The sequence below is a fragment of the Ambystoma mexicanum genome, chromosome 3q (assembly GCF_040938575.1).
Source record: "Ambystoma mexicanum isolate Mex_15411 chromosome 3q, UKY_AmexF1_1, whole genome shotgun sequence".
Lineage (NCBI taxonomy): Eukaryota > Metazoa > Chordata > Amphibia > Caudata > Ambystomatidae > Ambystoma > Ambystoma mexicanum.
Window position 1 is genome coordinate 44,662,344 of NC_090926.1, and position 24,147 is coordinate 44,686,490.

General features: G+C 44.8%; 1 protein-coding gene across 2 annotated transcripts in view; it reads right to left on the minus strand.

Annotated features, from left to right (window-relative positions):
- Positions 1 to 14,414: 14,414 nt before the first annotated feature.
- ELFN2 (extracellular leucine rich repeat and fibronectin type III domain containing 2) overlaps positions 14,415 to 24,147 on the minus strand; it is a 653,542-nt gene continuing 643,809 nt past the window's right edge. For both annotated transcript variants that reach the window (XM_069653036.1, XM_069653035.1), the window contains one exon: positions 14,415 to 19,775. In XM_069653036.1, the coding sequence (XP_069509137.1) occupies positions 16,785 to 19,166 (2,382 nt within the window). In that variant the 5' untranslated portion in view covers positions 19,167 to 19,775 and the 3' untranslated portion in view covers positions 14,415 to 16,784. The remainder of the gene's footprint in view (positions 19,776 to 24,147) is intronic.

Here is a 24,147-nt window from a genome sequence, read left to right on the forward strand (position 1 = left end):
ATCCACAAACCTCAACTGGTGAAAAGTGGGATTATTGCTAGTCCTGCATGCACTATGCACCGCTGCGGAGTGGAGATGTGGTCTGGCCTCCCATACAGTAGCACAGCAGCAATGTCCTCTGGGGTGATGGGATGGTATAGGGCTTGCATGGTGATGGATGGCGTATAGCTGGGCTGATGTTGATGTCATTTACGTTCTCCTCAGCCCTGTAACTGTCACTGTGTCATCTGTGACAGAGAACGTGTTGTCTAAGACTTCCACTGACACACAGTAGACTTGGACGGGGCATGGGTTGTGAGTTGTTGACATCCTTTAGGATGGCATGCCACACTTTGGATTTTCGGAAAGAGCTTAGACACGTCCTACTACACCCATCTGACCACAATGGTGCTAGTGTCGGTGGTGTTGGAAGTCTGGCTACCACACACTTCATATGCCCCTTCCATCTTTGCAGCTGTGGCATCATCCTCCCCCTCCACTTCCTTGGTACCAATAGTTTATATATTAGTCTGTTGCCGACTGGACTCAAATAGGTTATATACTCTTTACCTGCCGCATCGTGATTATTCTCAGACGCACTGAATATGGGCGCATGTGGAGATTCGGGACATGCCTTATTCTGCTGCACAGGAACAGGTGCAAGGTCATTGTTATTCAAAAATTCTTCAACAACTGTTACTGTGTTCCCTAATCCTCCACCTCACTGAAGAACACCCTGTCCCTCGTTTGTGTTCTAACCCTAGACTAAGATGGTGTACCGTCTGTCTGACAGGCTAGGAAGAGGGGTAAACGTACCCTAACACTACAATGAGAACCGTGTTTTTACTAAAAAACTCTGGGAGCCAGTCCCATGGCTGAAGAGGTGGTGGAGCAGTTCACGTGGGAGTATTCGGTAAATGGTATACTGCCATGTAATGTATTCACCCTCCGTAAGGGTGTGCTCGACCTACCTTAAAGAAATAATAATAAATAAAGGTTTTTTCCTCAAAAGAAAGAAGAAAGTGGCAACACTCTCTCCTTTAAGAATGTCCTTCGTGTTTGATACATGGACTGCAAAATTGGTTCCTTATAAAAGTGGAAGCCTGTGGTAGGCTAAAAGGTTACTGGAATGTGGTGTGTATCTAGTATATGTGGCAGGGGGGCATAAAAGAAAATGTCTTTGATCAATAGATTGATATCAGCACTTGTGCCTACAGCAGAAATGTGTTCCCTTGAGAAAATCCCAGAACATCCCAGCTAATAACAAGTCATTTTCTGACTTCACTCCTTAGGTTGGGCTTCATACCCCATCATATCTGATGGGTGGATGACTAACGGCTTAAGTAATAAAAACATAGGTCCTGAAGAAGATGACTGTAACATTATGTCATCAAAACCGGTCGACCAGAGACTATTCAAATATCTCCAAGTCACGTGAGAAACATGCTTGAGAAGAATCATTATGAATGACCAGTATCTACGTGACACCGAATTGGTTTTAGTGTTATTCATTTTCATTGTGAATTGTTACTAATATACAACAATAAACACTGTGGAAAATATTAGGCTAAAGAATAAAAACACAAAGGACATTCTTAAATGAGAGAGTGTTGCCACTTTCTCCTTTCTTTTAAGTAAAGACCCTTTTCTTTTAAGGTATGTCGACCACGCCTCAGGAGGGTGAATACATTACATGGCAGTATACCATTTACTGAATACTCCCGCGTGAACTGCTCCACCACCTCTTCAGCCATGGGACTGGCTCCAGACAGTTTTTTTAGTAAAAACACGGTACTCATTGTAGTGTTAGGGTAAGTTTAGCCCACTTCCTATTATGTGAGATAGGCCGTACACCATCGAAATCTAGGGTTAGAACACCATAGAGGGACAGGGTGTTCTTCAGTGAGGGTGAGGATTAGGGAACAGAATAACAGTTGTTGAAGAATTATTTAATAAAAATGACCTTTCACCTGTTCCTGTTTTGTGTGTTAATGTAATGTAGATATATCAGGAAGGTCTTTATCCCCATATGAGGTGCATGCAGAAAATAATGAATTGCCCTGAGTGGTTGTGCTTATTCTGCTACACTACACTGTGTGCTTTCTCCCGGCATCTGAGTAGATACAATCGTCACCTCTCCTCATTCTGCCCCACAAACTATGGACGGAGCCGCCTCCTGCTCTGGCTGGGCTACCTGAGCACGTTCTACTATTTCTTATGGAGGAGGTGCTGCTGAACGTGAGCTTGATGCCTTCACCACACGCCATTCTGGCATCCCTATTGCACACCGCATATGGTGTGACTGATCTAAAATGCCCTCTTTTCTCAAGCCTCTTCCTCCCCCTGGCACGTCTTTGTGACCTAGACATCTTTGCACTGCCTAGTCTGTGACATGAAATGCCATGGGCATGTATGCCAGGCAGTGTGCCCACTGGGATTCTCTCCCGACTAGTACTATCCTCCAGAAGATAGCATGTGTGTTGCAGTTAAAGTCACTGAATGTTATCTCTTGCCCCAAACCAATTCTGTGATTTCCTCTTCGCTACTATTCTATCTGGTCAAATAACGACGAACCACTGAGTTACAATCACTTTATTTCAATTTCCTGCCTGCTTCCAGACAATTCTGGAATGTTCCCCTCCTTGGTGATTGACAACAAATGTTGGATGTGGAAGTAATGCAGGGTTGTCACTGGGACTCTCTTCTTAAAAGTCACACAAAGATGGCCGATCCTCACTCAACTAAATCCAATTTAATATGTCCACCTCTTCCTCTACTACTCTAGCAAAGTACCTGTCTTTGCCTACTTCTCAAAAACTCCAACCACACATCTCTTTTATAACCTGAGGGGCTGAACACACTGGTTCAGCAAAATTGGCAGAAATTCTGGTGTTTTAGGGGCTCATTCATGGAATTATTTGCGCCGAAAACCAGTAATTTGTGCGCCATTCTGCCCGCAAATCCCTGTTTAACAAATGTGGATTTGCGTGCAGAATGGCACACAAATCCCCGTTTTCTGACGCAGATAATTCCATGAATCAGCCCCTTAGAGTTTACCTGAATTGGTTACCCTAAGATTCCTTATAATGCCCTAAAGAGAACTCAGGTCGAACAGCTGAATTGTGGCTTAAAAATCTGAATGCTTGATGAGCTAAACATCTTTACCCTGCCAGTGGCACCGAGAGATGTGTGTATACCAGGCTCCTGAAGCAATACAGTTAATAATGAACATATTATAACTTTTTATATATTACAACACATGAATGTAAAACAGTGCGAAAATAAAGACATATGCTTCATACAATAACATTATAAAATCTCTAGACTCAAAAACAGTTCCTTTAAAATTCTGGATCCTGGGTAAGTTGGCTGAGCAAAGTAAGCACTTGCTTCATGAATCTGTGTGTATCATGTTAGAACATGTTTAAATCCTTGAATGGCTGACTCAGAACTTCAGCCTTCCAAAGTTGATAAATTGAGTACTGTTAAACTGGACCAGAATACCACCTATCAGTAAAGTGCCCAAACACAAGCTTTCTGCCTCTTGCTGTAGTCTTCTGCTAGTGCGGCAACATTTCATTACAGGGAGAAGAAGTATTTCAGTGGTCTGAAAATACGAATAACTGGGTGGATCTCATGAGCTAATCAATGAAATAAATTGTTAGAATTACTGACATAAATGTGCCGCACCATTGAACTCGTATCGACCATCACTGTTCTTTAAGCAAAAGATCGAATGCGGCCGCAGTGTGCACTGCTTGACGCCCCAGTAGTTGCTCTTAATGGAAGTCAGCAAATAGGGCATTGGGAGAGCGCATGCGAGACTTGACAAGGAAAACAACCAGATTTTATATTTTACTGTCCTCACCTGGGAGTCTAGGCTCATGTCTTCACCCCATATGATGTCCAGGTTTTCCTTTAATGGGTACTGCTTCTCCAAATAAGGTGTTTCCGGGGAAGGGAGTGTACACTTTTCTGAGAAGCTGTTTGGATCCTAAATCTAGTATCTCAGTCTTGAGTTGAGGTTATTGGCCCTTTTCAGTCCTTGAAATCCTTCAAACCACTTTGACATGGCATAACACTTGTCCATGCCAGAGAAATGCAGGAAGATGCTCAGAACATCTCTAGGAGTCAAAGTGTGGGATTTCTGAGCAGGTGTATTAGGGGTCTCACATAGATGTTGAATGCACGTGGAGGCAGGTGACCTTTGTTACACTGTGGGTGACTTTGTGGGTACCGTGGGGATTTCATATCTCCAAGTCCTACCCTTTTTTTCTCGCTCTAATAGCATTGGCTAGAACCATTCCAGGGTCTGTTCTGTCACACGTCATCCACTGTAGACTATATAGCAGGAATCCTTGGAGAAGGCAGTGAACAGGTTTGTCCATGTGACCATGAACAGTTTCCATTCATGGCAACAGGGCATCCTAAATGGGCCTGTGTCTAGTATGACTTGACTTTCTATGTGCTCTTGGGTGGCTTGACAGTTTACAGGCTTTCAAAGGCTACCTTTGCATTGGTGTTCGTCGTTTTGTAAATTTTATTGATCAGCGAGGATAACAAAATGGTTGACTCTTCATACCAAAGGAGGCCTCACCTGTGTCAGGAAACAATCATTTCAACGTGCGCATAACTCTAAGTCATCGCGTGTTCTGAGGGCTTCTTTTATGCACTTACATCATTTCCGGTTTAATAAAATAGGAGCTGGGGGAGCAGAAAATAACAGAAACACGTCCATTTCTTTCATAAGAAATTTATTGCAAATATAGAAATCACTTTTCTTCCATTCAGGGCTGTTTAATGACCGGTCCTTTTTTGTGCCATTCCAATCGAAGTGAGGAGAGCGCAGACAGCGAAAAATGTCAGCGCCCCAAAACTAGGAGAAGAAATATGTTAAAAATGTGGATCCCTCGTTCAAAGTGCTGAGTCTTAAGAAGGTAAGGCCTGGTATGGGGTGCACAACCTGTCGGGAGCACCAACCAGGGAAACAGGGATGTAGACCACGGTAGATGGCAGCTTCAAGAAAAACTGAAAGAGGATATCGATGAGTGGATTGGATGAATAAAATGAAGCAACAGATAAAGGCAGGGCAGAGAGAGGGGGTGATGGCAGGTGGCCAGTCAAGGCAAATATGGTGGGATGGCAGAAAAAAAGAATGGTAGATAGAAAATAGATGGAAGGTCCAAGCATATATTTGAGATGGAAGATAGCAGGAGGAAGGATCACTGAGAGGATACAGAGTGTAAATAAAGCTGGGAGGGCATATATGATGAGAAAACATGTAAGGCAATGCATTACCATGTGGAAAGAGGAGATGTGGTAGTCCAGGGAAAAAGAAGTAAGAGAGAAGAGGGAGTCGAAGAACAGGTAGATGATGAAGGGTAAAAGATGAGGAAAACTAGCAGGAGATGGGATGTGTGTAAGCCAATTGTGGCATGATGCTGGAGGGATGGCAGAGCAGTGATATGCAGACAGACAGGGAGGAGAGAGATAGGTGGGAGGGCCAGGTGTCTATAGTAATGCAGAAGACGGAGAGGGCACAGAGATGCAAACAGTGAAGGCAGAGAGAGGGGAAGGCCGGATGGTAATGGGGGCGGGGGTTAGAGAGGGTGTTGTGGGATGAAAAGAAGAACTGCAGGGCAGTGTACCCAGACATGTATCTGTGTACATGATTTCATAAATGTATGTGTGTGTGTGTGTGTGTGCGCGCATGTTTCAGTGACATGTGCATGTGACAGTGTTTGTAAAGTAAAGAAGAGAAGGGGTGGACCAAGTGGGGGTCTTTTCTTACTCAAATTTCACTAACCTAAGCTGTAAACGAGCCCTAGCTTTTGAAAAAAAAACATGAACTCCTTTCAGTACTGTATTCCTATTAAATGTGCTAAACCATAATAAGGCAACATATTCTAAACATGTGTGCAGATTATATTTTCACTAAATTTGAATGTTATTCGTTGTATAAAAATAAATGCTCTCAACGTTTTTAAAAGTTCAAAAACAGTCATATTAATGCCGGAATTCAATAAAATGTTGGCACTGATTTGTAAAAACAATACTTTTCAAGACTCTGTCGACAGATTTCAACTGTATGTTAAACTCCAATAGCTTTAAGAAAAGCGTTGATAATGCCTGGTCTGGAGTGGCAATTTAAAGGTTAGTTTGTATAGATATTACTGTATTGTCCTTAGTTTTATTCTTAATTAAGTAATTTATGCTATTTTAAAAAAGAGGCCATTAGTAGTTGTAACTAGATTTGTAATTTTGAAAAAGGGAAATGTTGTGCAAATAAAATGATTCTTACTTTTCATGTTTTAACATCTGCTTCATTATTGTTTGTACTTATTTCTCATTTATTTATTCTTTTTTTGAATTTATAAAGTGGTGTTGCAAGAGCACTCAACATACATCCCAACAAACGGTCACAGATGAAGAGGAATTTGAAATGGTCCAAGAGGTGAAAGGTAAGCATAAGAGAGAAACCGAGTCTTCAGAAGAGGACACGAGGGGTTAGATGTGGAGGAGAGAGAAAGAGGAAGCCATTGCAGAACGTATAGGCTAGCAAAGAAAAAAAAGAACCCGTGATTGAGTGTTTGAGGGTTGCAAACTGGGAGGAGAGTAAGGAGAAAGAAGGGAATATTAAAAGGCGAGCACAAGACGATGGACATCCGATGCCAAGATAATGAAAACAAAGCCAAGAAAAGAAAGTCACTGCAGAAGGACAGAAGAGGGAGCATTGGTGAAAGACGAAAGAGTAAAATTATATCAGTTACACATTAGATGTGGAGGAGAGAGTGCAGTAACAAGGATACAGGCAAAGAAGAGGAGCAGTGGTCAAGACGGAGAATATCAAGGTCAGAATAATCGTATTGTACCCTGAAAAGTTAGACAAGGATGGATTTTACAGAAATTGCAGAGTTGGAACTGACAGGTGCGAACAAGAGAAGAAATGTGAGAACAAAGAATTAAAGATCAAAAATAACTAACATTTTGAGCAGAGGAAATAGGGTGAAACTAATGTGGGGGTGCGGGGGGTGAATAAGCTGAGGACGGGAAAAGGGAGTTGCTCAGGGAAGAACAACATTTTAGTTTTGGATGAGTTGAGATGTACTGAGAGTGAAGGCATCCAACATTTAGCAGAGTGAAGGTAGCTAGAGATAGTACCAAGAAGACAATCAGAATAGGAATGAAATGAGCTGAAGATGTGGGATTTGTTGGAATTAATGTGACAACTATAGCCGATGTAAGACATAATTGAAGTGATAGAAATGGAATAAAGAGGAAAAAGTAGTGGACCCAGGACTGAACCCTGTATCACACTGTAAAGTAAAGAAGCAGAGAAAAGGAATCTCTCACCAGAATACAAAATAAGAGCAATAGGAAATGTAGGACCTTCTGCTGTTTTCCAAATCCAAGACACCATCTTATTTTGGACATATTTGAAAGCCTTTTGCTTACTTATGTGGACATCTATTTTGTGAACGGCCTTCTATCCCAAATACAGGAAGTGACATCAGAGGAGGAAAGGAGTTGAACCCAGCAAAACATTCTGTCTAGTAGCCGAAAGGGTATGGCCAATAGCAACGGTTCTAGTAGTAGTAGTAATACTTGTAGGGGTAGTAGTATGCAAAGTAGTACTCCTGATAGTATCACTCATAGTAATAGTACTATTGTTACTACTAGTCATACTACTATTAGTCCCACTAGTAGTACTGATGAAGTAGCACTAGTACTATTAGTGATTTTACCAGTAGTAGTACAACAGCTACTGGTCCTAGTAAGTAGTAGAAGTAGTACAACTAGTAGCTTTACTAATACTTCAGCTGAAGTAGTACTTCTTACAGCAGGACAACTACTGGTAATTCACAGGTAGAGAAAAACGATAGTAGAATTACTTCTACTATTGGTAAAACTAGGACTCCTGCCACGCGACTTCTTCTGCTGATAATTCTAGTAGTCCCATCACTATGGGCAGTACTACTACCAGTTGGTTGGTCAACATTACTAGATATGTTAACTTATTGGTGGAAAGTGATAGGAAAGTCACCCTTTCCTGATGCATTGTTGCGGCTCCAATGGGCTTGCAGACTGCAGAACACCCTTCCAGCTGATGTGAATTTCTGTTTTAAGGATTGCAGGCAGGCCACAAAATTGAAGACAACATAAATGAGTAAAATGCGTATCAACATTTTTAAAGTACACTTGAAAAATTGCCCTATTTTCTGTTTAATACTAAATGTCATTTTGCTCAGTTAATAGTGTGATAATAAACCAATTGTTTAATGTTTTGTTAATGGATTAGGCTATTCTGTAATTTACTTGGTATACGTAACATGAGTCAATATTGTAATTACAATGTTCATTATTGTCATGCACATGCGGCATTTAACTCTAGCAAATATCAGCTTTCTTGGTGCATTTTTAAAGCAAAGGTCTTAAACCAGAACATTCTGAATACAGGCATATATCATGTTCTGCTCTGGGCCAAAGCTTCAGGGCATCCTGCAATGGGGGTTCAGTCACAAGGAATATCATTGTCAGGTGTAAGGCAAGAAAGCCATACCTCCTAAACATACACTGTCCTCACAAATGCCTCCAGTGACATTGGGTCCAAGTTAGGACTGTTCAAGAATGTGCATTACCTACACCTGATTTACAAAAGAAACCACGTGTCCACTATTGTAGGAGTGGCTCAGTGTGATCTTAACCTCCGCGCGACCTTACTCCATGTCACACAAAAAGAAACACAAACATATTTACCAAAAGCATTCTTTAACTCCACTCTACCACAAGTCGCTTTTTACGCCATCCATTCCGCGCATTTATAGATTAGTTCTTTCACACCCCTCACAAAGAATGTACTCACAAAACACTATTGATGCAACTTAAGTATGCTCACGGATTCCCTGGAAGAAGTGTGAATATTCTTAAAATGGACCCATCCAGAACTCCCAGACAGGCTCCCTGGATGGCCCACTGGTGCAGGTCTGATAACAGCTTGGACCAGCAAGAAGCTCTCCATGCACCTGTAACCTAATGCCAAGCAAAGGGCTGCACCAGGGTGACAGCTCCAGGTGGACATTACACACATGTCGTTTTGCAAATCAAGCTTAATTTACACATGTGTACGTTAAAGATTTGTCAAGGTACCAGTCTCACGTACACGTGGAAACAGACCTGTGAATCGTCCCTATTGAACTGTAAGGCATCACAAGCACTGTGCATTTGAAAAACGCAGGTGCTTCGATTGATGAATGTGTTTCGTCACTGTCAAAGCCAGTGATGCAGAGAAATGTTTTAAATGACATTAAAATAGCAGAACATTTGCAATATTTCAGACATGACAAGGTGAGACTCCCGTGTGTATTCTGCATGTTTTTTCACAAAAATAAATCTTCATTTGCTGGTGTTGTTTTTGCTTATTTTAAACCGCCTGTTTACTTCCTTCGTTTTCTTCTTAAATAAGGAAGAGAATATCCTCACTAGTTTATTTGCGATGTTATTTTTATTATAAAGTAAACAAAACAGTACTAACTTCATTGTATAGCTGTGAAGAGTGCTGACACTTTTTAGTACTGTTACAACATGCGGGGTGTTTAATGCGCCACAACCTCAACACATGTTAAAGAAAAAACCGAAAAAATCGGCAAACGAACTATTAAAAGTTTATTTGAATGTGTTACCTATTTGACTTGAAAATAAATCATTCTCCTTTTTATTTGGAAGTCACATAACTGTTTATCAAAATTACTGAAAAGTGCTTATTTGTTTGAAAATAATTTCGTGAAGTGAAACATAACGAACTGTGTTCAGCTTTAGTATTACAATATGAATTGTGTGCGCCTTTCGAAAGTAGAACTGTACAGGAACATGATACCACAAACAAGGGTGTTGTGGGCATTATGAGAGAGACTAAAGAGAGAGTGGGAGAGTGAGAGAAAAAGACAGACAAAGGCGGAGAGAGATAGAAAAAGAAAGCGCGTCAGAGAAAAAGAGAGACTGGCGCAGAGAGGAAAGTAGGGTGGAAAAGTGCAAGGAGGGCGGGTGGAAGAGAGATAATGGATATTAAGAAAGGCTATCCATAAGAGGTTACAAACAAACAATAAAGCAATAGAAAATGATTTGTAAAAAGAAAAGTGTACGGATATTGCACACAAAAAAAGAAAATCCAGGGAGAAAAATAAAAATGATGGAAAACTTTGAATATGGGAACATGACTAGTGTAAGACAAGATTGACAAAGAGGAGAATATTAGCAATAGACACATGATGGAAGTGGACACATGGAATCAAGAAACAGAAAGAAAGAAAGAAGATAACAGAGAGAGAAAGATATAGAAAAGGAAACATTGAAGGATATAACAGTCTGGCAAAAATAGACAAGGAACAGTGAGCAACAATACTCAATCAAACGTATGAACAGGGGGAAATGGAGAGAAAGGCTAATAGGCAGAGAGAAGGGAACATACAATGAGGGCTGTGGAAAGGCTTGCATTCCCTCTCCCACCCCTTGGTTAGTGCTCCTGTGTCATCCTTGATTCCCATACACAGCTCCTTCACCCAAGAACCTATAAAGTGACTCTTCGGAAGAACAAGGGATGGAAAAACTCACAGAATCACATCAAGATGGCAGCATCGTCATTTCATTTTTTTTGCATTTTTCTTTCTTTTTGCTTTAAAAAATACAATAAATTCCATGCAAAATAGAACTCCAGGTTTTCTGGCAATCGACCTATTCCCATTTTAAAAAGCCAGCTGCGGACCACTCTCCTTACAGCCAAGTTTCTGTCCATGCAGCATGTCCAACACAACCACTCTCCCACCCCAAAATATCCCTTAGTCCTGGCACCGTCCTCCCTAACCTCACCAAGTGCCATGGAGCAGGCCAGTTGAGGAGAAATCTACAACATCACAAAAATGAGAAAAAAAGAGCAAGAATTCAGTGATTGAGAAAGAGAAATGAGGATGAACAACTAAGGGCAAATGCTCTGGCTCAGATCTCTTAACACTCATAAAGGTACAGATCCCTACCCTTAAAAGAGCTTTTCACGTAGATGTTGATCCCCAACATAACACACATGTGGATACAAATAGAGCTATCGCCAACGATATGAATCTTCAAAATATCAGCAGGCATATACCCCATAGAGGTATGCCTTGTACGGAATTCCCCCCAAGTTACTGAACTATGGAAAAAACTATATCCAGAGGGCCAACTCCCCAATTCACTTCGCTATGCATAGCTGGAGCCCCAGAATTACTCCTCCGTGAGATGCAGTCTCCCAGCAAAACTCCCATTCAAAGACTGATTCCAAAAAACAACTCTTCACACAGAACCAGCCCACACCATAAAAAAGTCAGACTCCAATCACTACCTTATATGGAGGGAATAATCTCCAACTCAGGTCCTACTCACACACAGCCGGATCTACAGAACAATTTTACATGAACACCAGAATTCCCAAGACAACTCTATTTGGGAAGCAAGATCTCTAGCATGACTGGGTCCATAATTCCCTCCATATACTGAGCAGGATCCCCACCACAACTCCTCACTAAGGGCCAAGGCCTGAACAAAACCCCTTCAGAAATGTTCTCCGAGACACAGACCATGAACATATCAGTCTAAAGAGTCCTGGAGTCCCACCACTACACTCACCTTTCAAAGATATATAGCTGGCCCTACATGTGAATCCTTCAAGGGGTTTGCCACAAACAGGACTCCTAAATTGCTAACCCCATCAACATCTCCACTTGAAGATCTTAATCTACCAGCACAAGTCCCACTGAAATGTGGTGTAGTGTTAGAACTCCACAAGGAGAATGGAGCTTCCAATACAAGTTGCACATAGATTGAACCCCAAGACCACCTACTCAGAGATCCAGACCACTACGCCCCCTCAGAAAGTTGGAATAAAAGCACAACTTTTCCCATAAAGAGTTCAACCAACCACAAGTATAGCTAGGACCCCAACATACATATACTGGTGATAATGAGTACAAACCCTTCTGCACTGAGATTTTGAGTCTCAGCACAACTCCCCCCGCACAGGGGGACCATAATAAAACTCTTATATGGGCAGTCACAAGCTCAAGAAAAATCCGCCAAGACAGGCAGATACCCAAATAAATGTCAGGCCCCTTCAGCACCATACACAGATCTCCCTCTTCCTAGCCGTATAATAAAACAACACATGGACGGCCAGGCTACAAGTTCAACGGTCTTAGAGTCTGACACAGAAGAGAGCTCCTAGAGAGAGCCAGAAAATGAGATCACCTAATCCTGCACAGCCGAATCACCAAATAACCTTTTATTGCATCAGACCATCCCACGGAAGTAGCCAGATGACACAAAATGAGAATGGAGATCACTAAAATCAAGTATTAATCAATCTCCGAATTCCAGCATCGTCTTTCACATTTCTGCCAAATAAAACCACTGGACATGGTGCTAGAAGCCCCTGTCCCAACCCGAATACCCCCTCTGCCACCCTCCTCTATGGGAATAGATGGTCTCTCCGGCCTGGTTTTCCTTTCCTGTTAATCCTTTTTTTCGTGCAGTTTATGTGGAATGAGGGCTTCTTCCAAGGAGTGCCACACAAGCAAGGGTTTCATTCATCTCCTTGATGCACCTCAATAAAATCAAGACACTGTCTATTATTAGGCTGTTGTGACTATGTTGTGCTTTCTCTTGTTTTCACATGATGGAAGATTCCTGATGTCTGAGGCAGGAGGTCAAGTGTGGTGCCACCTGTCGTGGCTATTGCCCCAGACCGCAGAGGAGGGAAAGACGGTGGTCAGGGCAGCTTCCGGGTCTTAGAGGGTGAAGTTCAAATGAGATGCTGCCTGTTTGACCCTGTGATTGGTCAGGCGCTCATTGCTGTTCCCAGATGTCCATGTAAGGAGTTTGACATTGGGCCCTCCTCTCAGTTGGTTCAAACACTCAGGGAACGGAAAAGTACACATACAAAAAAGGTCACAATGGGTGAGAGTGATCCTTGTGTCCAAGAATTTGATTTCTGACTGCAAGCAGCAGGAAGGAACTAAAAGAGGAGGGAGGTGGGGGAGGTGGTGCCTGGTTGGCCATCCTACTGGGGGTATCTCTCTTGGGTAGGGAAGCAGAAAAAGCAAGTGGTACAATGATATATGACTATGGCACATAGATCACAAGTCGTCTGGCTCATGCAAACCTCAGAAGGGTTGTTTCTAAGTCTCAGTAACTCTTGGCAGCATTTAGATGCTCAGGTTTACTGTTCCGTGTTTTGTAACTCTGCTATTTGGAGCCACAAGTCGGAGGAAGTAGATGACCTTGGTGAGTTCAGCTTGTTTGCATGGCCTTCTGTTTCTGGGTTGGATGTTCTCAGAGGCGTGTGGCCATGAAAGGGGAGGAGCAAAGCGTCCTAGCATCCAGTCACCAAAGGGCCCTGAGCAGACCTGCATGGGAGAGGAGAGCTGAGTTGTGATTTCATGGAGGTTGTAAACCGTACCTGGCCCGTAATAAAGGGGACCCACCGAAAGGGAAAGGGTCATGGAAACAGCACATCCTGGAGTGCGGTCCTTTCAGAATAAGGGGTGTTTTGAAGGATGCGATTTTTACACCCGCAGTGTGCCCACAACCTTCAAGGTTTAGAGTGCTGGCACAATGGCACACGCAAAGGGACTTGCACATGCAGTTTGGTCTTCTAGAATCAGCCCTGTGCAAAAAGTGGTATTTTTACCAACATGTTCTCAAATTGCTTCACATTCAAGGCCTTGGTTCTGAACCTGAGGAGCATGGCGTGCCAGACATTTAATTAAAGGGGCGCGGGGAATGATGGCAATTTCCAGATGCTTGGTGGTAGACATGAAGCATTGGATGCCGTGCTTTCAGTGGCATTGCTGCGTATGCTTCTGTGGGAAATGGTCAAATGTATTGACGAATTTGAGGTACACGAATAGCAGTGCAAGCAGTACTGTTTTTCCGGGGTATAGTAGGACTGGCTCCTCAAATGAGATCTGGAGAATTTGCATCCTGGCATCCGATGCTACGAACAGGGAATGGGTGGTGGTGAGAGAAGAGGTAATATGCTAGCGGGGAATGTGGATGCCAGTTAGTGCTGCCTTGTCCTGGCATGTTCTGGGACTATGCTCCCTGCGGGAGAGCGCAGTTCGGCCTGGTGTAATTCTGACGCTATGCACCCTGAATGATAGGGCAATACGATCTGGGACAACCCGCTCAGAACAAAGTGTAACAAAAGTCTGAAATTATGTAAAACAAACAGGTCTGTTGCAACGTGTTGCAGGGAAGAAGGCTTCCCTCCACTGTAAAAATGCTGTCGCCTCAGATCAAGACACAGTAATTGCCGCCTCGTCGCTTGCTTCCTTCCTGACCACAAAAACACATTCCAAACCCCCTCCCGTCCTTGTTTACAAATCACTCATTCACAAAGCGTAGAAATCTGTTACAAAATATAAAGCATGCTTTATGTTCCCCCTACCCACCTTTACAAAGTTTCCCCTATACACCGTATGCTGTCCATTCCTGGGGTACAACCTCCCCTTTGTCCATAAAATGATCCCTTAACCCTGACAGGTGGGGATCACTTGCCAGTTCGAGGAAGCACAGGATGGTGAGGGCCCGCTTGTCCTTTCGGTGACCCTAACCCCTTTGTTTGTTTCGAACACCAAAAAACATCTGAAGAGAGCAGTGGGGTACTAGATCACTAACCCAGTAACTGGCATAAAATAATGTCCTATTCCCCATCATCACCCAAATCTGTGCAGTGGCGAATGGAGACCACAAGGCAATGGGGCTAGGGAGGGTGTTGAGGACCTGGGATGGGTTGGGTTAGGTTGCTCTTGGTAAGAAAGGAGCGTAACGGACACAGAGAAGAATCCCCATACGCCCCCTCCCCCAGCGGCTAGAGGGCCCCCTGCCAAATGCTCCATTGGAGATGGATTCTACCCAACCCATCCTTTGAAGTTGGCTTTGCCCTACCAAAAGCTATGGCGGGTTTAAAAGTGCTATTACTGTCGAGCTATTTCTCTGACCCCATTTTTCTTTCTACCAGAGCTAAATTTTATGATACAAAATAGAAAGTCCGTGGGACCTCTCAGCACAGTGTTTTAATGAATATCAACTCTGTGAACGATTGCCACAGAGTTTTAGAGGCAAATTCTAAACGCCAACCCTGGCATATATTTCTAGAGTAGTTCTACAGTGGAGTAAAACCACGCAGAAAGTCCAATCATTGGGAACTCTCTGTAAGTTTGACTAACCTGAAGGATATATGCGCAAAGAATCTCCACAGGGTCTGGACATGTCCTGATAGATACCCCTGGGAGCTCTCCATAGACTCTCCATGGACTGTTCCCAAACAAATGCCAACTTCCAGGAAAACACATTGAAAATGCTGTATACCCTTACTCTGAAGAGGCTGGGCTCTCTGCTGAATCTCCCAAGAGGGCTGGACATAACTTTCAGGTAGCAACACTTGAGAACTCTCAATGTAGTGTTTTTGACGCATCAACCAGATGGGTATCCTGGAGGACAGCCTATACAGGGAATCACTAGGGATAATGCACATTCTTTGCTGAGATCCTGTATTCTTTTAAAGGAATATTCTTATCAAGTCCATAGGGTGTCCATAAGGACTTAGTCGTTCATGGTCTACGGAGGTGTGTGGATGTCCATAAGGAGTGTTTGTGGAGGTCCCTATATTTGATTTAGCAAGGGTCTGAAATGCAAAGAAACAGCTCCACATGAAATTGTGTAAAATGTTCCACAAGGAATGACACCGGGAAGCATATATGTGTTTATAGGCATGGTTGTGGATTAGGGAATTTCCAGAGTTCTCAGAGCAGCCTTGGTGCAAGGTTGCTGGCTCTATTATGGATGTGCCCAGTCCTCTAAGACAATGAATGACAAATTGTCTACCTTTAGCCCACCTCCTTTATATGCACTGTGGTTTACACCTCATGTCCCCCTTTTCTCTGTCCCCACTCCTTTCCTTTGATAAATGCAGAGGTGTGTCTTGGTACAGTGGTACCTTGGATCTAAGAAGACTTTTGATGAGGCTGGGGATGTTGTGTTAAGTCACACCAACCCACAAGGGTGAAGTTGGCATAATTTCGATGAGCAAAGAAGGGAACATTAATTATCTGGTGTCATTCAGATATTAAGTGGAAGAGTTGAGCTGACATTGAGGCACCATTTTGGCACAGGGGGGTAAAATTACACGTGTACTACCTAATGTAGAGACAAAGTTGGGGTAAATCTGTGATATGGAAAGGGTTAAGGGACTCACCAAACATCACACAAAGAGCCAGGGCCCAATTGAGTTTTGACTCAGGCAGCAGAAGTGGAGAAGAGAGAAACAAGGTCAGACACAAAGTCACTGACAGAGCAGGGCTCTTCTTAAGTGTTCTCTGTATTGCTGACGTCGGCCCTGGCCCTTGCCCTTAACATTGCCGCTTCACCAGTCCATCCATTGTAGGACACTCCTCCTTCAGGCTCGCCACAATCTCTCTGGTAACCATGGACACCCTAGAAAATGAAATTGAATCGCGCCTGTTACCAACCACCTCAGAAATTGCTAACTCCCTTTCCCGGTCCCAATACCATTTGCAAAGTGACCTTACTGGTTACCTTATCTACACCCTGATCCCAACGCTTGTCTCTGTCTCTGGAGCCCCACTGGAATGAAGCCCATACATACCTCAATGGCAAAGGGGACCATAGAACTTTCCCACCCCCATCCCCAACAACCAAAATCCATGGTAGATGCCATTTTGTAAACATTAGAAATGCCTCAGTCTCTGTCTCCAGAGTCACAGCTTCTGCTGGGCGGAGACACCCTTCCAATAATCCAAGATGTCATGCAGGTCCTCATCCTTGGCAAACTGTACCTTCTTGCGTAGGGCATGGCCCGCAGCCATGTAAACCTCTTCCCGGTGGTGCTTTTTGTAGGGCCGGAAGCGCTCCCAGATCTTGTGGGTGCTCTCGGATGAGTACTCTGGGCTGGATGAGTACCCTGAGAAGTGGTGCCGGGGTGAGAGTTGGGAGTAGGCAGAGTCTCGCTTTGAGCGGGAGAGGGGCTTGAGGAATGAGACCCGTTGGCTCAGTGTGTCTGCATTTTCTTCGTAATAGAGAGCAGGGAATGAGTGGCGGTGCTCACTGCAGTGGTAGGAGGGTTTGACTTCAAGGTGGTGAACACCCCCTGGTGAGACCAACGGCCGGCGGTCAAGGGGGCTGTTTATGGGGCTGCCCTTCTCAATGTACTTGGAGTCGGATTTCAGAGAGGGCTCGGGCACATCCAGGCTAAATACCCGAGCGCTCTTGATGGAACCACTAGAAGAGATGCTGCAACGTTTCTTAGCTGCCACAGTGGCAGCGTCAGCACTCAGTTGGCGCTGGAGTGGGCGCAGGCCAGCCGGAGATAGGAAGCTTGGCCGATCCATCTGGCCAGAGGCGCTCACTGGAATGGACTGGCAGTCATAGGCCAAATCGGAGTCAGCTCCCAAGAAGGAAGCTGTGTCAAGTTTAAGGGCATCAATGCAGTTGTTGATGATCTGGTTGACCTTGTCTACCTCCTTGGTGATGGTGGAGATCTCGGCTGCTGAGCCTTGCCCATTGTCCAGCTCATGGAAGTCATCATCTTGCCGTTGCTGGCACCTACCCATGGCCTCCGCAGTACGGACCTCCATATAGTTTCCTTTGGCAGCCTTAGGGGTGTCACTTGGGGCTAGCTTCTCACTGCCTAGCTGTTGAATAGATGACATGCGTGAGATGGGTATGGGGTGCTCCCCCATTTTCTGAGAGGAATGCACCATGGAGCTGGTGTCTACGTCTGAACCATACCTCATCTCCAAGATGGTCTTTTTAACACTGATGGACTTCTGCTTCTCCTCCTGGCGCCTCCTCTTTCGCAGGCAGTAGTAGACCACGCCCAGGATGATAACCATGCCGAAGAGGCAGCCGAGGATGGTCATGATGTAGTGGGTGGTAGTAGAAGTGGTGGCAGGGGACTCATCCGTTTTGGGGCCCCTGGTTGTGAAGGAGAGACAGGTGTGGTTGTAGCGCTTGGAGTTACGGATAGAGGCCACACAGAATGAATAATTTGTATGGGCCCTGAGCTTGTCCAACCTAATGTACTCCTTCTTGTTCTTCAGGGTCATGACGTCTGACACAAAGCTGTTGTTGTATTGGACCAGTACATACATCTTGCTGTATGGTGATGGGATGTTCACAAAGAGGGTGGCAGATGTGATGGTGACATGGTCCAGCTGGATAGCTGGGACAAAGGAGTCATTGCTGGTGGAGGCAGGTGTGGGATCCAGTGACAGAAAGTCGCCATTGCTAAAGCCAGAGCCCTCGTCACGCTCTCGTTGTGCATTGGTCAGAGGAGTAGGCCGTATCCGAGGTGCAAAGTCTAGGCCGCCGTTGAGCTGGCAGAGATTCTGTAGGATCGTAATGGCATTGCGGTTATGGTGGGGCCGTGGGCTCAGCAGTGGGTAGCCGCCAAACTCCCGTGGGCTCTCGCATTGCAGGCGGTCGTAGTTGTGTGTCACATTGTTGAAGACCAGCAGCCAGGTAAGGAACCCATAGATCTCGCAGTTGCAGTGGAAAGGGTTGCCTGCCAACTCGCACACCATCAGCCCCTGCAGGCCCACAAAGGTGAAGCTGTCCAGCCGGGCCAACCGGTTGGAGGAAAGATCGATGCTGATGAGGTTGGTGCACTCGGCGAAGGCATTGGGTGTCACCATTTCAATGAGATTGTGCTGAACAAAGAGGAATTGCAGGCGGGACAGTCCACGCAGCACACCCTCCGTCAGGTTGATCAGCTTGTTGTAGCCCAGCTGCAACACCTGGAGGTTGATTTGGCCCAGGAAGGCCCCGTCCTCGATGTAGGCAATCTCATTCTTGGTCAGGTTTAAGTCGGTCAGATTGCTGAAGCGGGCCAGCGAGGCATACATGACCACCTTCAGCTTGTTCTCATTGAGCCGCAGGTCATGCACCGTGCTATTGATGTGCTGTGGAATAGTTTCATATGGGGGCTGGTTCTGGCTGCAGATGGCAAGCCAGACATAACCCTTGTCCCCCTCGATCAGCCAGCAATCCCCCTGCGCCCCGATGGGCAGCAGGCAACAGAGGCAGCAAGCCGCCACCCAGACCCTCAAGTGCAGCATTTTGTGCGACTCTTCACCCGTCATCCCCCACTGAAGCCACCTGAAACGAGATTGGCTGGTTTGGAGAGCACTAGGCCCCCCCACACCAAGGAAGAACAGGGCTCAGACAGAGAGGCAACAGGGATTTGGGTACACAGTCCTGACCATCGCCGTCACCATGGCAATACAATTAAAAGCAACCCAAACCACCTGGGTGATGAAAATCAACTCTGAAAAAGATTTTCAACTGAAAAGATGGTTTGGAAATTCCCAGAAGTGATTACAGCGTCTCGCTAAAAAAAAAAAAAAAAGTCTAAAAGATAAAACACGGGTGGAATTTGATTGGTTTGTAATAGCAGAGGGTTTTGTTGGAAGAGGCAGGTGGCGAGAGGCAGTGGTGCGGCAAGGTCCGTTTATTCTCCAGGCAGCGGCGCGCCTTGCTGCCGTCGCCGACGCATCGCTGGCCGCGAGTTGCTGGGAGGGCCCCTGAGAGTCCGTTCATATGGAGCACCTGTGCTTTCCAGTCCTGGGTCGAACACGCACCTTGGAGTATGTGTTGTCCTACATGTGGGGTGTGACGGGGACCAGGCGTCTTCGGTATCTCTCTCTCTCGCTCGTGCTCTCTCTCGGAGCCTCGGCAGCTGTCGGCGTGATCTGTGGAGAGAAAGAGAAGAGAAAATGCGTCAGCGCTTGGAAAAGGAAGAAAAAGCGCGCCGGCATAAAGGAGGCCGTTCAGGCCCCGCGCCGCCAGAGCGAGGAGCCGTCTCGGGCGCAGACGGGACCAGGGAGCGGGAGGGGGGTGCGGGTGGCTTCCGGTGGGGGGCAGAGAGGAATGACATGGCCGTTTGTTCGATGTGTGGGGATTAATGCGCCAGGAGCACTGGGGCACGATTGTGTGAAGACGCTGTGATCTGAGCGGGGGTTTCTGAGCATACTCCCCCCCCCCCCCCAGACATCCTCCCATCCCTCCCGCTTTGCGATTCCCCTCTCTCGTCTCTGTCCACTTCCCATGAGGCACGGAGGAGAACAGCACATGCACGTTGTCTTGCTGTCAAGAAAGACATCCAACTGAGACGGTCTAGAGAGCGCGCGATCCAAAATTACGTAGACACGCGCACCCCCGTAGTAACCAGCCGCAGGAGGCGGGAAAATACTTATGCATGGCCTGAAGGCAACATCAAGACGTTTTCCTCCAAATTACTCAGCAATTGAGAGAGAGGAGAAAACCTCTGAAGCACACATGGTAGGGCAAGGGCTTAAAGTGGTCCAGGGCTAGCTGGTGCTAACGTCCCCTTGCAGCCCCGGCCACTAAAGGAAAAGGCTTTTTTTCTAAAGCCTGAAGCTCTCGCTCAAATTACTTGAATCCATAATGGCGGCGCTGGCACTTGCTAGGCACCCCTTCAATCAAAAGGTGCCTGTGGGCCCCTGCCACCATTATAGAAGAAAAGGTGTGGCTGCTGAAACCCACATCTTTTTTTACTATACCCTGAAGCTCCTGCTCATTCGTGGGAGCTTCAGGCCTCACCTTTTCAGTTTTAATGGTGCTGCTGTCCCTCCCCAGGCATGATGCCTGGCAAGGGGCAGCACCACGATTAAGGCTGAACGACATTTGCGACATTTACTGGATACCGTTAGCCATGGCGTTGGTGCAACAGATCTGACGGAGCACTGTTGCAGGTCCCACTGCTGGAGTCCTGCAGCACGGGCAGAACACTGCTGAGGCACCGTAGCATAGGCGGCAAACACACGGGGCCCTTTATGCCTAGCATGACACTGCTCGAGAAAACTCCTACTGCTCGAGTCCTAAATAATTGACTGGGCACAGCTGGGACTCTTCAGCACTGATAGTATATTGCTGTAGAAATGTTAAAAATGCAGCACTAAAGCATTAACAGGGTATTGCTGGGGTAAGGTCACACAGTTGTTTGTGGTCATGTAGCCACTTACAGGGCACTACTGGAGGCGGATACCCTCCCCCCATCCTTCACTCACAAATGTATAGTATAATTTATTTCATTGATCTCCATGGAGAGGAGCAAGGTTTGCAGCTAAAGTTGCCACGAGGAAGATAACAGATCTTTCCACTCTTGAAAAGCAGCATGCTTTATACACATGGCCAATAATATTATATATGACACAGCACTTTGTTAAACCATGAAGGAGTGTGTGTTCTTGTGCCGTTCACACTTACACACATATTCCCGGGTGAGCACAATGTTAGCAGATATGGAAAAAAAGGCAGCAGAATTTAAAGAAAGTTCTCCTGTACCACACATAGGGCATGATTCATGGAATTCATTGCAAGGTGCAAAGTGTCCTTTCACTGGTGCAAAGTCACTTTTGATTGAAGGGGTGCCTCGCAAGTGCCAGCGCCGCTATTATGGATTCAAGTAATTTGAGCGAGAGCTTCAGGCTTTAGAAAAAAAGCCTTTTCCTTTTGCACCGGTGCACCGTGCAAAATATTCCATGAATAAGGCCCATAGTTTGTAAAGTTGGGAAGCAATGATTTCACCCCTAGGGTTGTGCAGTTTCAGATTTAGGGAGCAGACTAAATCTCCCCCTTTGCATCTTTAGTTTAGCACTAACGTTCAATACAGTGTGCATTAGTAAATGGGTGCTTTTTAATAAAGATGTCTTGCAAAGTGCTAATCACATGGTAAATCAACCATACAACATAAAAGCAAAACTTTATAGACACATTTTATGCAAAATACGTATTATTATGTTGTTGGTAAGAGATGTGGGGGGGTGACAGGGATTGCTACAGGCCCAAGTCTTTTGGTTGTAGCCCTGGATAGATGCTCAGGGACTACAACCAAAGGGCTAGCTAGACCCAAGTGCCAACAGTTCGACATTGCATAGCCCCGGTTCTTTTCCAGACCTATTAAAGCCAAAAGAGCACAGCAAATAATTCATTGCTGCAAAATGATTGCAAGGCGATCCAGGAGAAGTAAGTGAATGAAAGATGCACCAACGCCACTCTCCACGGTACAAATCAAATGCATATGTTAACAAGCGTTGGCAATGGCAACAGTTTGGGCTTTTGTGGGCATCTAATAGCAGTGCCTGCAGAAAGCCTAATACTTTATAGACATGGTCACTCAATGGGTGGGAAAATAACCAAACACCTACAAGCATTATTAAGGTCAGACTCTCAGCTAATCCAAAAAAAAAAATACTTGGCATTGCCCCCTACAATAAACAGTGACCATTCATATAATACTGGATCTCAAAGTTAACTTGTCTCTTGGCTTAAACCGGTCAACTTCTTTTAACAAAACTTGCCATGATATTCTCATGTAGCAAACACCCGTTATTTGATGTCATTTTAGTGACGTCACTACATATGCAAATTACGGTTCCGCGAAAATCTCAAAGCCAGCCCAGAGTGAGCACCGGAATGCTCACAACCGATCAGCAGCATAGCGCCATAAAAAAGGAATGCTCTGGACGATGAGAGTAGACTACTTGTCACTCTTTGTTTTGGTGGAGCACTGGGCATTGGAACTATTTATAAGTTATAGTTCATTAAGTGACCCATTGTTTTAGACAAGAGTTACTAATGTTTTGGCGATAAGAAATGCAAAAGGAGCATTTTTATTCTGAAAGCACCAGTTAGCCACATAAATCTATGCCCTCTACCAAAGACTACTGATGTTTGTCACAGGCATTTTTTTTTTAATATCCCTTTATTTTCATGTGTTCTTATTTTGAAACACAAACCTTTTATTTGATTTGTAGATGGTCACATTTTCCGCACAACATAAAAGCAATCATGAAACAACACTTACCTTTAGTTAGCAAAGCATAATCACTTTGTTCGCACTGCATTCCGGAGTCAGGGGTTGTTTTCAAGCCAAAATAAATGGTCTCAAACACAATTCCTATCCACTACAGCTTGGAAGAGGAGTTCAAGTTGCAGACTACTCTCAAATCCTGCTTCACCACTTGGCCAAATTGTGTGCTCGCATGCAAATCATTTATCTCACGGTGGCTTAGCTGCCAATGTAGATGAGCAGGTGGACCCGTCATCCCTAGCTCCCGCCCCCTCATCTCTGTCCTATGGTAACAGCAGGAGAAGATCCCTATCTGGGAATCCAGGCATCATCTCAATACTGAATTGATACAATATGCACTCAGACAACCATATCGAATATGCCCTCACACTGAGAGGATGGAAGGATGTCTGCACACACGATTAGACATCATAGAGCTGTAAGGAAAATCTGACGAGAGCAGCGTGACGTCATGAAGGAAAGATACTGAGAAGCACTGAAACGTTATGCAAATACTCAAAGAATAAAGATGTAACAGAAGTAACAAGAGAATCATGTAATCAAATATCAAGAAATCATATATGTAAAGAAGATAAAGGAACCTGATGACTAATAACTCTATATATAGACAAACACAAAGAACGACAATACATATAGAAGCTTGCTGCAGAAGAAAAAATTACATGGCCAAGGTGGCTATGATGGAAAGATGGACGTCAGACTCGTATTGAAACCAATTAAGATACCTCAGAGACATACCAGGGCTGCAGAGTAAGGAGATACTGGGAAAGCAGCTTTGTGTGAGCAACAAAGAGGAGTCTATTGGCCTGGGATCAAGGATGCTACTTCAAGGAATAATTGCAAAGCACAAAGGGAGTCAAAAGGATAAGCCATGTACGTAAAACATATTTGTCTTAGATTAAGTAAAGAGGAAAACATCTGCAAGAGCCAATTATTGGATAATTAAAGATGCGAAAAACCTATGCAAGAAGGCATGAGCAAGTCTTCAGAGGCCAAGGAGGGTGATGATACCCAGCTCAATTGAATCAAATAGCAGTAAATAGAAGGTTGAAATGGACAATTGTGTGGTCTCCTCACATGTGAAACTGAGGTCGAAAATAAGGGCAATTCATTAAACCCAAAAAAAGATAATGGTATGCCTACACTCCCTTCAATGTCCCAGAACAGAGAACAGTCTTCCATGTCAACTACAAATGAGAAGCACTGGTTTGGGGCTTGACTGATGAGAG